The sequence below is a fragment of the Panthera leo genome, chromosome A2 (assembly GCF_018350215.1).
Source record: "Panthera leo isolate Ple1 chromosome A2, P.leo_Ple1_pat1.1, whole genome shotgun sequence".
NCBI classification, from domain to species: domain Eukaryota; kingdom Metazoa; phylum Chordata; class Mammalia; order Carnivora; family Felidae; genus Panthera; species Panthera leo.
In genome coordinates this window covers 9,228,788-9,244,153 of record NC_056680.1, presented here as the reverse complement: position 1 = coordinate 9,244,153, position 15,366 = coordinate 9,228,788, and the positions used below count along the sequence as shown (strand labels likewise).

General features: G+C 61.7%; 1 protein-coding gene across 7 annotated transcripts in view; it reads right to left on the bottom strand.

Moving 5' to 3' along the window:
• The window catches only part of NFIX (nuclear factor I X), a 95,632-nt gene that overhangs the window by 14,863 nt on the left and 65,403 nt on the right, over positions 1-15,366 (bottom strand). For 5 of the 7 annotated variants that reach the window (XM_042928587.1, XM_042928590.1, XM_042928593.1 and 2 more), the window contains 5 exons: positions 5,805-5,867; positions 5,368-5,442; positions 4,880-5,000; positions 3,599-3,735; positions 630-752 (listed from right to left, as the gene is read on the bottom strand). In XM_042928587.1, coding sequence (XP_042784521.1) covers positions 630-752; positions 3,599-3,735; positions 4,880-5,000; positions 5,368-5,442; positions 5,805-5,867 — 519 coding nt within the window. The remainder of the gene's footprint in view (positions 1-629; positions 753-3,598; positions 3,736-4,879; positions 5,001-5,367; positions 5,443-5,804; positions 5,868-15,366) is intronic. The other 2 variants (XM_042928589.1, XM_042928592.1) reach the window with 1 other exon arrangement.

The window sequence follows — 15,366 nt, the reverse complement described above, 5'->3', positions numbered from 1 at the left end:
GGTGTTCCCTCCACCCCCACCGAGCCCCCTCTCCCAAGACTGAAGCGAGACAGCCCCCCACAGCAGTGGGCCTGTTCCTCTCCCTGGAAGACAACCCAGGAGCCAGCCCAGCCCTTCGCTTTCGGAAAAGGGTAGGGAGGGCCTCAGAAGGGAGCCTGGCTTCCCTCGAGTGCTCTTGTCAATCTGTGCCCCCACACCGCCCTGGGCTGGTGCCGGGGACACCGGACCCCGACCCCGGGCTCAGCCAGCGGCCCGGAGAGAAGAGGCAAAAGGGGGACCGAGGGAGGAGTCTGTGCTTCCCCAGCCGCCGCTGGCAGGAGGAAAGAACTGGGCAGGCGCAGGCCCGAGGCCTGGCGAGTCACGCGACAAGTCGCAGAGGGCCTCAGGACGGGCCCGTGCGGCACAGCACACACGTGCGCACACACCCAGGCACACACGCAAGCACACACGCGTGTGAGAAGCTTGGGAACAAGGTGAGGAGGTGCCGCCTGGGACGCAGGGCCCGTTCCCGTGCCCTCTGCCTACTCAGAGGGCCTGGGGCTGTCACTCGGGGTGGCCCTAGCTCCCTCACCTGGCCAGCTGGCCCACCGCCTCCCCCGCTGCCCCCCCTCGGGGCCCGCAGTTCTCACCTGGTCTGACTCCAGCAAGCACAGGCAGCGGGTGGTGAGTGAAAGCCATGCGCGGGGAGCTGCCCTGAGAGGAGAGGGCACTGCAGAAGTCCAGCTTTCCTGACTTCTTTAGAGAAGCCGGGCCTGGGGGGAGGAATCGGCAACACAGGGCAGGTTTAGCTGGGCTGGGGTGAGAGCAAGGGAGGGCGGGAAGCCAGCAGCTAGCTCCTTCTCTTCTCAGGCCCCCTCCCGGCTGCCCCTGCCCCACCACACCCCTTCCTGCCTCCTTTGCCCAATTCCAGCTCCGACTGGCCAGCTACTTCTGAAGGGAGAGGAAAAGGAGAGCCCTTGGGTGTGCTGGGGAGGGGACAGACCCGAGGGCCCATCTTGCTCTCTGCCGAGCGGATAAGTTCAGAGGGCACAGAATGAAGGGTGGGATGTGGCGGGGGGGGGGGGGGGGGGGGGGGCGGGGAGAAAGGTGTGCAGGAGGAGCCCTAGAGAGCTAGGTTCAGGGTGAAGGAGACCTCAAGGAAGCACGTGCCGGGGTCTACTCTGTGGGGCCCTGCAAGGGGGGAGGCTCTGGTAGGAAGAAGCCACCAGTCCTCAGGAGGGACCGAGGGGGTGATACCACACCCGACAAGAGAGTGGGGAAGGGGCTGGAGGGCCTGGGTGGGCCCTGGGGACAGAGCTGGACAGGAAAGGACTCCCCTGCCAGGGGATCCAGAGGCTGGGCGGCCACAGGGAGGGACATTCCAAGGCTTTGCTCTGCTCCCGCTGCCAGAGATGGGATGGCATTCAGCGGGAACCGGGGCACAGAGCACACCCCATCAGAGCTCTGCCTGTAGGATCCTGATGATGCCAACCAAGTTCATCTCTGAGCCCAGGGGGGGCACGATGTCCAAATGGTGCTATGACACAGCAGGGCCCCTGGGCCAGGTCCTCCAGGGGAGTCTGTCTCCGGTCCTGGGCTGAGCCTTGAGGCCGTGCCCAGGGCTGGGGGTGAGGGGGTGGAGGGGGGGGGGCGGGTAAGATGGTGTGGAGACCTCCAGAGCTGCCACCTTTGAGGCAGAGAATCCGTTTGCATGGGGGGTGAGGGGGCTGCAGTCTTCACTGCAGGAAGGGTGGGGGGAAGGGCGAACTCCCAGCCGCCAGCAGAGGCGTTATCTGGCAGCAGCTGTGTGCCACCTGATAGCTGGCACAGTGAGGGGGTGGGGAGCACCCCCACCAGCTGTGCACAGCTGTCCCCGTGGCCGCACAGCGCCTCCCCAGCTGTTCCCTGTCCTGCAGCTGGGCTGCTTAATTGGCGATTTGTCGCAGCACGGGGAAACAACACAGCGGGGGGAGGGGGGGGGGGGCGGGCATGGAGGAAAAGAGGGGAAAGCGAGGAGCCAGGGGTGCTGCAGGAGGATGTTGGGGGCCGTGCGCGGCAGGACAGCTAGAAGGAGCAGAAACGGCAGGCACCAGAGCAGACAGCTGAGAAAAGAGAGCGGGAGCCAGGGAGGGGACATCTCCTCGGGAACCAGGTCTGGGCAGAGGGACTTGGGGGCTGAACCCCAGGAAACAGCTGTGGATGTGGCTCTCGAGGCACTTGAGTCCTTGAGGGGGCAGTCCCTTAACTGAGGCCCTGGCTGGGGAGTCTCCAGGGCCTTTTCAACCCCTTCTCTCTTCCCCCGGGGAAGTATCTGGGCTGTGTTGGCCCGGGCACCTGCTTGCCACGAGGGAACCCTGGGGGAGGCACCCAAAGGCCTGCCAGAGAGCTGTCCCACAGGGATGAGCTTCGCAGTGGTTACAGCCCGTACCCTCAGACCCTCCTCCCCTCCTCCCAGGGAGCTGAGAGCGGGAGCCTGTGTCTGGGCAGCGGGAAAGCAGGAGCGCCTCCCCGCCCTTCTGCCTCGCTTTCCCCCAGTTCCTACCCCTGCCCATCCACGTGGCCCATCTCTGTAGATGCACTTCTGGAAAACGCCAGGCAAAGGGACATCGGGTCAGACCCTTCTCTTCCGGCTTCGAGAGCAAAGCCCCAGGCCTGACCACAGCAGACGTGCCCCACGTACAACGCCCACACATGGGTCTCACTCTCTGGCCCCGAGAAACCCACACCTCGAGGACACACACAGGTTGTACCACCCGTGCGTCAGGCAGAAATAGCCTGCAGCCAGTCTCCTCATACATTTATATGTGATGCGCACACACACACACACACACGGGAATACACATGCACACACTCTCCCTCCTTTCCATCTGGGCTCTCTGGGTCTGCTTATGCCTCCCGTCAAGACTAGAGGTGAAGGTGGGTGGGTTCACCAAGGAAGGGGTGGTTGGAGGCTATTGGGAGGACTGAGCGAGCTTCCTTTAGACCTCTGCCCTTCCCTACCTTTCCTGCTTGATTGGAAAATGATTCTGGTCATTCTTTCCTAGGCTCTGCTCCTCTCTGTGATGCTGGGCCCGTCAGACCAGTGGTTCTCAACTCAGGATGATTCTGGTCTCCTCTCCCCCTATGCCAGAGGATGTTCAGCAATGTCCAGACGTTTCTGGTCATTATACTTTGGGGAGGACGGGGGAGTTGCTACTGGCTGGCCGCTGGAGGCCAGAGCTCTGCTCCGTGCCCTGCAGTGCATGGGATGGCCCCACCACAGAGAATGACGTGGCCCCAAATGTCAACAGTGCCCGGACTGAGAAACTGCTTTAAACCATGAGGACCGCGGGAGCTAGGGCAACCCCTCCAGAGAAACGGCAGGAGACGGAGACCGAGGAGGCTCGAAGTCTGGGGCCTCTGCCTTCCTTCCACCACACCTGTGGGCTCTGCGGCCGAGTTAGCCGCAGCCCAGCTCCTCACCTCCACTCCCTCCTTTGGCCCGGTCTGCCCTCCTCCGGAAGATCAGGAGGTAGCGCCTCCCACGGCAGGGGAAGCAGAGGGAGGCTCGCCAGGTACACCGAGAGGGAAAAAGAGGCGCCAGCCGCCCCGCTCCGGGTTGGCCCTGCAGCACCCATACCTGCATCCACATCGTTGGGCCACCCACTGGACTGGCTGCTGCCAGCTGCTGGGGAGCGGCCTGTGCCAGGATAGAAGACATCATCGACGGGGCTCTCCATCTCGCTGTCATCGATGGACTTGGGGCGCTTGGTGGTGCTGGGGAAGAGGATCAGGCGGGACAAGGCAAGATTGACGTACCGGCACCCGAACTGCTCCCCGGTTCGCGCCCGGTGACCCGCCGGGTGGGGAGCAGGCGCCTGATGACAGCAGCATTTCCAAGCGCTCGCTACGTGCCTTCCCCTGAGACCAGACGGGCCCTAGAGTCCCTCGGGACCCCGCAGGTCTGCTCCTCCTCCTCGAACCCCTTCTCAGCCCGTGATACCTTCATCCGCAAAACCCCCCTCAACTGCTTCTGTGGTCCCACCTTCTATTTCCCATCAGCCCCCAGGGCCAGGGCAAGTCGAGAGGCACTCGCCAGGGACAAAAATGCCAAGGGGTGCTACGGAATTCAGACATCAGGATACTGTGTTCTTTTATGTTAAAATATCACTAATACGAAAACACTATAACATCGTAGTGCGATACTTTAACAAATAAAAATAAATTCCCAAAACCTCACGATGAACCAAACGTTCAAGCTTTTTAAAAAAGCACAGGGTCCCTTCCTGCCCCCCAACAACTGGCCCTGACAAGGGCCGGATGTGCCCACCTCCCCAAAACCTCTCAGCTCCGTCCTGTCCTCTCATGCCACTCCCCCGCCCAACTGAGGCCCTCCCCTACTCCAGCCCGCTGGGAGGGCCTCTAACTGGCTGTCAGCCCCGCCCACACGTGCTGCAGCTAGGGGTACTTTCTAGAACACAAATCGCCAGCATCTCCTGCTTGAAACCTAAAACCCTTCAGTGGGTTTTACGTCTAAACACCTTCCGCTGGCCTCCAAAGCCCTCTTTGGGGGTCCCACCCGGACGTCCACCCTTGCCTGGGACAGAGGCTGCTCTACCTGGAGCACCCACCCCGTGCCTGTACCAGCCCCCGTATGTCTGGGCTCATGTCACTCGCCCAAGAGAGAGGCCTTCTCAGATCCCCACGGGGAGTGCCTTGTAGGCAGAGCTGTGCCCCGTTGGGGCTTCTGTCCCCAGCACCAAACGCCCAGCGACAGCACAAAGCAGGAAGCTCAGGGGGCTGGCGGCACGCTGGGCCCGGGGCTGCTCTGGAGTCAACACCCTCAACAAGGGGTGATAGCTGCCTGCAGCCCCCGAGACGGCCTGGGGATCGGAGGGGAGGGCCGGGGTCCTGGGCTCACCTGGTGGAAGGAGGGGAGGTGATGGACCGCCGCCCCAGGGTCACCTGGTTTATGTTGTAGTAGCTGGGACTCTCCAGGTCCGCCAGTGAGAAGTTGGGCCCTGATGCTGTGGCAACAGGAGCTGGGAAAAGGCGAGAAGGGGATGAGGTTTGGACGGTGTGGAAGGCTCAATGGGGCCTGTTTTGTTGTCACCAGCAGCTCCCCAGAAGCCTCCTCCTGGCTGGGGGGGGGGGGGGGGGGGAGGGGTCTTTGGGGAAGAGCCCTTGGTTATGATTTTGTTTTCCTCCAAAACAGTGGAGATTAGAGATAGGGCTCTCTGGGCACCTCTGCCCAGTACCAATGGGCAGAGGGTCCCAGGAAATCCCGTCTGCCCCCTACTAGGACCCCACCGGCTGGGGGGGGGAGGGGACACATGGGGTCCGAATCCCCCCTCCTTACACCCCCGGTCTGCTGAGCTCAGCCACGGCTGGAAGAAAGAACTCACTTACTCTGTGATACTCTCACCAGCTCCGTCACATTCCAGACCCCGGAAGTCACAAAACAGTCCTGGAAACTTAAGTGCCCTGAAGAGTGGAAAGGACAAGTGAGTGAGCCAGGCAAGGCTCGGAGGGGCTACCTGCCTGTCTCCCCAAAGCTCTCCCCACTCTTGCTGCGACTCGCTTCCTCCCAAGCCTCGTGTTCCAGACACAGGCTGGCCCTCAGGCCCTCACGTCCACACGGGGGACCGAGCATGCTTCAGGGGAGCCCCCACCCCCTTGGACACCAGCTGAAGTTCAGCCGAGGAACAGCTGAGTCGAGGGGAAGAAATGGGGGCAGACAGGAGGCCAGGCTGGCCAGGGTGTAGGAGGGCAGAGGAGGGCGAGGGGGGCAGGGCAGGCCCAAGAGGCCAGGCGTGGGCCAGCGGCAGTTGTGGAGGGGCACTGACCGTTGGGCAGTGGTTTGATGTCCGCATCTCCTTGCTGGTTTGAACTATCTGATTGTCCAGATTCTGCGGGAGACACAAAGGGGAGAGGAGGTCAGGATCGAGGCGCCCCACCAACGCCAGCCAAGGAGCTGCGCCTTCAGCCCTGCAAACACCTTCACAGCACCCTCTCCTCGGAGGGGCGCAGCCTGGGGAGACCTGGAGAGAGGAGGAAGAAAGCGCTACCGACAGTGGAGCCAGACCATTCTCGGCGGCGGGGCATCCTGGGCACCGCAGGGTGTGTCTACATTCTAGATTCGAGTAGCCCAGTGTGCCAACCAGAACTGCCCCCATGCACACTGCCCCGTGCGCTCCGGGGGGCGAAGTCGCCCTCAAGTGGGCAGCGGTGGCTGAGAACCAGGGCAAGGAGGGTGCCCGTGAAAGAAGCCAGTGACCGCCTCTCTGCACAGCTGGGACGAACCCCAGGGTCCCCCATCCTCCGCTCAGCCCAAGCCCCCAGAGGAGCAGCCCCGCCCTTCTCTCACTTCATTAATTACAGCCATTCCTGTCAGCCTGAACCACCCCCACCTCACCTTTATGCTTACAGGCGGTGCCTGGCAACACAGAGGGGGGAGGCTTGCCCTAACGCTGTCGCCCGCTCTGTGCCAGCCTGTCTGGGCTGTCTCATGCCCCGGTGCCACAGCTGCTCAGAGGGAGCCCCGAGACAAGGGCCCATTGTGCGGTGGGAGCTCACAGAGGGCTGGGGCAGGGTGGAGTGTGTGTGTGAATATTTTGCTGAGCTTGGGAAAGCCCCCCCCACCCCCGCCCCCCCCACCCCCGCCCCCCCCCCCCAGGTCCTCAAAGCTTTGTGTGCCAGGGGCACAATGGGGACCTCCAGAATGCCTGCCCAGGCACGACAGCTGGCGAGAGGGTGGCAGAGGGGGGCCAGGGCAGGTTGTGGGGCAGGAGGAAGGCAGGCGTGGGGGTGGCATCAGAAAACCGTGCCCTGGTATTGGCCGGGGCTTTGCCCAGCTCTGGCCCTGCCTCCTGGGTCTCAACCACCGCCCCGAGGTCAGCCTGCTGGCCGGAGAGTCCACCCCTCGCTGGCCTCACAGCCAAGCTGTTCACACTGGGGAGTGACCAGCGAGGAAGTTCCCAAAGGGCAAGGTGTGGGCCCAAGAGATTGCAGCAGGGGGCCCTGCGGCCACTCGGGAGGGATAGAGAGTGATGGCCACAGGGGCTGGTAAGAACAGCATCCCTATGGGAGCGAAGGCCCAGCCTTGGCTCAGGCCAAGTTCTCGGCCACCTGCCTCAAGGTGACCAGTGGGAAAGGACAGGCTGCCTATAGGACAGGTTTAGGCCCCACTCCCCCCGATTCTTTACCTGTTCAATTTTTTTTTTTTCTCTAATTCCAAAAAAGAACAGTAAATCTTGTCACAAATCAAACACCCAGAGAGGTTCACAAGGGAAGTGCTAATGGCGGTCCTTCGCCCCACCCCCCTCCAGTTTGGGGTGCAGCCTTCCACGGTTCCCTTTGTGCTCACCCCTGTGGTGTGCGGAGGGGTGGCGAATCCTATCCCAGGCCGCCTCTTTGCCCGTGGTGCTCTCCGCTCTGGAGAGAATCCACAGGACCTCCCCCCACGCTCCCAGGAGGGCAACCTCTCTGTGCCACGGTGCCTTGTGGGTATGAATTTCGTCCTTCTCTCACCTTGGCCTCTTCCCGGCTACCTAGGTCTGATTCCACCCCCAGCTTGTCCAGGAAGGAGCAGCTGAGGGGCTAAAGTCGTGGACACCCCACGCTAGGCCCTCCCTGGACCCTGAGCCTGCTTCCTCTCTCCTCCATTCAAAACTCAGGAAGGGCACAGCCAGGGGACCAGCATGTGGAGCCCACTGAGGGGCACATACTCTGCTGCCCTGGGGTGCCCGCTACCGACCCCACCCATCCTGGGACCAACTCGTTCCCCACCGGCCTTCCGGGGCCCGGTGGGTGGAGCTGCGGGAGACAGGGGAGTCCCCCCACGGGTGCGGTCCCGGGCCCCCTGAAAATGGCCACGTGGAGACAGAAAGCTGCGCGCATGCGCACACCCAGCCCAAGGACAGAAAGGCTAGAGAGAACCCGACAAAGAGATGGAGATGGGCCAGCGACTAAGGCAGAGACAAATGGGGCTCCAGGAGAGCGCGATAGGCAGGAAATCCTTCTGAACCAGGACACTGCCCCGAAACGTTATTGCTGTTATTACTATTAGCTTGATGTAAAGGAGCAAGCGGGAGCGAGGATCCAGCGCGGGCGAGGCCCGCTGCCACGCGCCTCCAGGCGCTGCTGGCAGCCATTTTAGCCCTTGGCAGCCATCTTACGGCTGGCGGCCCAGCCAGCGTCCCCACAATGCCACCCCCGCCGGCCCCCGGCATGCTCAGCTCGGCTCCAGGACAAAAGGCAGAAACACTGGAAATCTGGACCCAGGCTCGGAGGCTCAGGAGGCAGCCCTGCAGCAGGGGCAGCTTCAGCCAGGGCCCCACCGTCCTGCTCCAGCGGCACCCCCTTCACCCTCGGGGCCAGCACCCAGCAGAAGGAGAAGGGAGGGTTGAGGCAGGGGCCCTGGGGACGCCACGTGCTACTCAAAGGCAGCCGGAGCCCCCATGGGCCATCCCCGGGCCCGGGGGCTCAACTAGGACCCCTGCCCTGGCAGGACAGTAAGGGACACGAGGGGGGCAGGCCCTCGTCCACCCAGTGGGCTTAGGGGTGCGCCCTGGACGGACGGGGGCAGGGGACTGGCAGGAACCCATACAGCAGCCGTGGGGCCCAAACCGGCCACCGGGCCCTGGTGGACAGGCTTCTAGGGAGGGTAAGGAGAACCACCCCCCCCCCCCCCCCCCCGCCCCAGGAGTGGGAGCCAGCTGGGCCGGCCTTTGTGGGCTCTTTGGGGAGCCTGGAGGTCGGGGCTTGCTCTAGACAACCCTCTGGGATCAGCCTAGCCCACCGGGGAGCACGCCAACCCAGCATCGTGACTCCCTTCCCTGCTGGGCTCCCTGGGGGAGGGGATAACCCCAGGCCTCAGGACAGACAGGAGGAAGGTCCCTTTATGACACCCCTCCCCACGCCCCGCCTCATGGCTGCTCAGCTTTTATCTGGCAGAATGGGGCTTATCAGAGCCACCAGCTGAACAAACATACAAATCCACGGTTAGTGAGAAAAAACCCTCTGCCTGAACTCTTTATCTCCTGTTCACAGGCCCCACGCACTGCCCCCTGCCAACAGCACAGGAGGAGACCTGACTGCTGCGCGGCGGGGGCTCCTGTCTCCGCTGCCCCCCCCCCTTCTCCCCTCGCCCCCGACCCAGAACAGGGTGGCTCTCCCCTGGCAGTCCCTGCCGGGCGGGTTTGCATGGGAGCCCCCCTCCAGTGTCTGCTTTCTCGCCAGGGATAATGGGCCAGCTGGTGGCCTGTGGGCCAGTGGAGGGGCAGGGACAGTGTTGGCTAGCACAAGGCAGACAGGTGCCCAGCTCCATCTTTTATCCTCCCTCCCCCAACCACCCGGCCCACGCCCCCCCCCCCCCCCGCCCGCCCCCAGAGGCTGTTACTCTGGTTCCCCGGGCTTCCCGGGCCACATCCCCTGGAAGCCTCTGTGGCCTCGGCTCTCCCCAGCCTGGCTGCCAGAGCAGTGGGGACCCTAGGTACACACCCCCAGTTCAGGGCCACCCTGACCAAGGTCAGCAAAGCAACCCTCACCCCGCTGCCTACCCCTCTCTTCAGAGACAACTGCTGCCTTCACATCCTAGAGACCGGAGAGGGGACGCAGCAGCCGGGGGGGGGGGGGGGGCACCACTACCCGCTCTTGGCCTTGACACAGCTCAACCTTCCCCTCTTTCCTGGCGCTGGGACCAAAGAGCACCTTCCCTGGTTTGAAGCTTTCTCACATGAGGGCTATCAAATATAGCCTCCTAGGAACAGTCCAGCCACTGTGTCTGATGCCCTGGGATGCACGCCCTGGGCAGGCAGGCATCAGGGTCCCTGAGCCCGGGGCCAGGTTTGGGGACGGAGAGAATCTCAGAGCCCACAGCTTATTCTTCATGCTGCCGAGGGTCACGCCAGCTCATGTCACCCACAGGAGCATGCTCTGCTGACTGCCCTCTGCTTGGGACCTGGGCTTCTCATGTGATCCACACCTTTGAGGGAGAGGCCACCTGCCAGTAGTGCCTTAGGGCTCTGGCCGCTGTGGAGGCTTCCAGAAGGGAGGATTATGCAGAGGCAGGTGACAGATCTGGACTCTTGTCTCAGCATGGCTCCTGGGTCTGGGGCTACTCCCCATTCGTCTGCACACCTGTCATCGGTCACCCCCCTGCATCAATGGCTTGTGGCCTCCTGCAAATACCCGGACCTGGGCCAAGCTCGGCCAACAGTTGGCAGGCAGTGTGGACCCCTCTCTTCCTTAGGTCCCTTCACATCCCCTGGAACAGCCACGAAGCTCCCCCTCCAGCACTGCCTCTCTCAACCCTCCACCAGCCCTTCTCAGCCCTTGAAGCCCCACTACTTTCTTTATGGAGCTCTTCACCTTTCCTTTTGGAATCCCATTCCTGATCTCCTTTTTCTCTGCCTTGGCTCCGACCTCCTCTCTGTCCTTCCTTCTCCTTCATTTTCCCTCTCTCCCGCTCTCTTTCCTCTCCTGACCTTGCCGGTTCTGTGTGTGTGTATGTGTGTGTGTATCCAAAAGGGACACTTCACTGGAGCTCTGGAGGGGAAGCTCCAGCAGCCAGGAAGAGCCCAGTGTTGCATCCGAACCCCAGTTGACAGCATGTTATATATATATATGTATAGATATTTCCACTCACAGACGGGGAGATATTTACGGCTCCCGCTAGGTGAAGGACGAATTCCTGCTCGCTGCAGGGAACGCTCTGCCTCAGCTCCCACCCGAAACAAACTCTCTCCGCGAAAGGGGCCACATGCAACTTGCTGGCCGGCTGCCTCCACGCACATCACTGACAGAGTGAGTTCTTAGGTGGCCAAGAGGGGCGGAAAGACCCAGCTCAACCACACCCACAACGTGCGTATACTGAGGCAAGCGCAGTCAAACGCGCACGCGCTTGGACACGCAGCCAGCGATTTCCTGCTGCCCCGAAGGGGTAGGAGCAGACGATGCACGCAGAGCCGTGGTCCCACCGGGCACAGCATGTTCAGTGCTAAGCACTGGGCCAGACAGGAAGCCACCTCTAGCTCGGCCGGACCTCTGACCTTTGGGGGCTAGCGAGGACAAACCCCGGAGTTTGCAGTTTGCTTGCCCCTCCCCGGGCTTTCTCCAGGTCTGGGGTTCGGGAAGCAGGCGGGAGCGTGCGCTGTTCTGGGGGTCCTCTGAAGGGCCGATGCAATTCAGGAGCTGATCCTGGCCCTCCCCAGTGTGACACTCCCCTCCCCCTCCCTGGCTCCCCCTCTTCTGCGATTCCGGAGCATCCAGGGCACTGGAAACCCAATCTCAAGGGGAGCCAGAGGCCTGGCCTGCGGCAATCAGAGCCGGAGAATGTAACTATTGTGCCTCTTGAAACCTAAGTCTGAGAATCTGAGACACCCTGAGGAGGGGAGCAGTGGACGGATGGGGGGCTAGGGAGACGGGTCACAGAGGGGTTCTCCCCATCTCTGCAAACAGGAGACCCAGGGACGGAGGAAGTCCTTGAGAGGGCAGGGCAGCCAGAGGGCAAAGAGGGGAGGGGCTCGGCCTGGGCCCGGCCAGGGGGCTTCTAGGATCTTTCCTTCCTTCTTACCACTCTGTGCTCCACCCCCAGCTTCATGCCTACACACGGGCCCTGGAGCCATCCTGAGGTTTATCCCTCTTCAGTCACCCCTAGAGCCCCACGTGGCGGGGACAGGGGCATGACCAGGAAGCACAGCCCCGAAGATCTGGGCAGGGGTGTGGCCAGGGGCAGGATAGGCACACACGTCACCCCCTCATTACCTTCCTCTCTCCTTTCCTCACTCCCCCTCTACTCATGGATCTGAAGGGGCTTGAGCCTTTGACCTGAGTCACCTGTGCAGGGGAGGGAGGTGGCGTGCCAGTCACACCTGCGTAGGCTAGACCTGCTCTGGCTGCCCCTGAGGCCTGAGCTCAAGAAGGCCATGAAGGGAGGATGGGGCAGGGACAACAGATCAGGCCGCAGGGAACATCTGGATGGGACACTGCAGTCGCAGGCCCTGGCCCTGGAGGCAAGCACAACCGTTCCCACCTCCACCCACCCTGCCTCCGCCAGTGCCGTCTGTGGTCCTCCCCTGGCGTGAGCTGCTCAGCGTCTCTGCCCCACACCCGACGGGAGAACCTTCCTTGGCATTGCCCCCAGCCCAGGGAGAACTAGAGACGCGACCCGGTCACTGAAGCCCAAGGGAACTGGGTGCCCGACTGCTTATTCCCATGAGAGGACAGACAGCGGCCCATAAAGGAGACAGGAGGAAGGATACACCTTGGTGCAGAGCACAACACCCAGCAGGTGGATGGAGGGGCAAAGGCCAGGTCCATCCGCGAGTTGGGGGCCTCTCCACGCCCAGCCCGGCAGGCAGCCCTGGGGGATGCGGGCGGACCCACGGGCTCCTCCCGGGTCCCCCCTTTGCAGGGGACTCAGCACCGACCTGCAAGACCTCAGACGTCAGTGCTCCGTGGCTCTCTCTGAACAAGCCGACCCCGTGCCTTGCAGTAACACCATCTGGGGTGTTCCAGAGGTGCCCAGGGGCCAGCAAATCCCATCAGATCAGAATTCCTGTCAGACAGGGATTGGGGGTGAAGTGGCCGCTACTGAAGAAGCCAAAGGAAGGGGTCTTTGGGGAGGGGGGAGGGGGGAGGAGGGAGGCGGGAGCACCCCCACCCCGGGCCCTGGCCCACCTTTGCCCAGAGCTTGCCCTTGGCCTATCCAGGGGAGATGTCCTTGGTCTGGACCCCATGTCTGCTCTAAGTGGGGGGGGGGGGGCCTCACCCCAGCGCAGGGAGGGCAGAGGGGGACAGAGGTGGATAACCAGCGACAGTGGAAACTCCTCTCGAGTTCACATCCATGCTCTAGAATCTACCAGCGCAGTGACCTTGGCCAAGTTCTGAGCTGTTTCTTCCTCTGTTAAATGCAGGTGCTACCCACCACCCAGGGTTCCTGGGCGAGGAAAATGAGAAAACAGGTAAAAGGTGCTTCACCTCCATGAGCTGAAACTGCTCCTCCTTCTCCCACTCTGCTCACAGGCTGCTTCGTGGGGGGGTGTGGCTGGCCCTCAGCTCCCTGCCCTCAGGCGTGCATACTCTTTATGACACCCTGAGCATGCCCTAGATTACTATTTTTCGGTGTCTTGCCCCAGAGAACACAGCCAGTAAGCTGAGGGGCTCCCTCAGGGCCTGGCCCATGACGATCTGCAAAGAGGGGCAGAGAGGTTTGTCTGGAAATGAAAGAGCGGGATGCCTTCTACAGGCGTGTCCCTCCCCAAAGTCAGTGGTCACGGTAAATGGTCTCTGGACGGCCACCACACTGGAAATCCCCTTATCCGGGGGATGCGTAAGGGCAACAGGGAAGGGGGAGAAAATGCTTGTGCCCCGGATTCTGAGGACGCTGGGCCCTAGGCCCTGCCTATGCTAGCCCAGCGGTAAGGGTATAGAGAGCTGAGGACACCAGAAGCATAGGTGCTGCCCCAACGGGTGCCCAGCTGCCTCTCCTGGGAGCGCCGGCTGGTGCCACGGCTCAACCAGCAGCTCGAGCCAACATTTCCAAGAGGGCCTGGGGCCAGGAGTCATGTAATAGTGGGGTCCAGAAGAGTGGCCCCCAGCCCCTAAAGCTTCTGTCCCCTCCTCAGCCTGACAGACAGAAACTGACAGTGGGCCCAGCACACCAAGAAAAGATGGGCCCTGTGGAGGGTGTCCCCCCATCCAGGCTAGGGGCACGCGGAGCTGCTCCCCCACCCCCACCCGCTCTATTTCCAGCGTTGCCCTTTCTGGCCCTGTAAACTGCCCAGGCCTGGCCAGACAACTGCCCCCACCTCCAGCTGCTCTTAGGACTATTAATAGTGTCCCCACCTCCCAGGGTCAGGCATCACCCTCCCCCCATCCCCCAAATACACTTGTCCTTGGTCTAATTATTTGTTAAGGCACAGAGTCCTCTGGGCGCTAATGCCAACCAGGGATGAGAAGTGGGGGGGGGGGGTGCAGAAGCTCTGGAGGGACACACCTGGCACAAGTGGGAGTTTGGGGAAAGGAGGGAAGGAATCACTGAACCCCCGAGCAAGAGAATGACAAGAAGACAACATGAAAACTAAAAGAGAAAGAGGCCAAGACAGCACATCAGAACCAAAGCAAAGTGGTTCAAAACAAGGCTGCCATAGAAAGAAATCAGAGAAGGAGAAGGTTCCAAGAGGGAGGAAAGAGGGAAGAAAGCAGAGAGAGAAAGAGAAAGGAAAGGAGGAAATGACTCCTTTAAAAAAAACAAAACAAAAAAACAGAAGGGGAGAAAACTTTCCTGAAAATACTCAGGAGTGGCTTCCTAAGCACAGTTGTGCCGCAGCCAGCCGTTGGCTGCCGAGGGCACTCATCAGGGTGAGGGCCTGGAGAGCCCCCAGGCCAAGGAGCCTCTCTACCCACACACCCTTGCAACGTGCTGGGGAAGGGAGGGGAAGCAAAGAATGAGAAGAAGGGGCAGAAAGGGAGCAACTGACCAGGAAAAGAAGGTGGCAGAAGTGAGTCCCCACAGAGAGGAAAGACACCCTCAGCCCTGGGCAGGGGAAGCCTCCCACACGTGGAGCTTCCTTACCTATGGAAAGACGGACAGACTGGCCAGGAGACGGCAAGGATGGGGCAACATGAGGGCTCCCTGGCCTCCTTGGGCTCCATGCTACCACTCCCGTCGTGGCCATGAGCACGGTCTTACCCCACCTGCCCCCCCTTTCCTAAGGAGAATCCCGGGGGCCTGGGAAGGAGAACCCACCTAAGCGACAGCCGGCCGAGGCCACCTGCCTCCTACCCTCAGGCACTCTAACTTCCTCAGCCCCCTAAGGGGCAGCACCTGACATTCAGGCTAAAGGAGCCTCTTTACCAAGGACTTGCCTTCTGCGGGAAGACAGACTTGGGTTCACGGAAGGGCAACAAACACAAACCTGTGCCACAATCAAAGGTCTAAGTGGAGGACTGCTGCCTGGAGGCTGGAGGCCAAGTAGCCCTTCCTTCAAATCCCATCCACACTGGGAGCCTCTGGCTGGGCCAGGGCTGGAAGAGTGGAAAACTCTGGCTTTGGAGGGCTCAAGAGCCCTAAGGACTTGGCCACCAGGCCTCCCAGGTCCAAGGGTTCCTGCCTGGGAGCACCCCACCAGACCATCATCCCCTTGGGGTCAAGGCCTATCAGTGTTTTGTTCACGACTATATCCACCACTCCTGGACGTGCAGTTGGGAGCGGTTGACAAGACTCTAAACAGATCCTTCTAGATCCTTCTTCCAACTGTGGCTACACTGACCACCCGGGGGACAGAAGCACCAGGTGTTTGGCACCTTCCGCGTCCCGACAACATTTTTTCCTGCAGGTCCGTCCTTGACGCTCAATACCCGAGGAATTGACGTGGAAACCCCAGTAGCACTAATTCTCCTGCA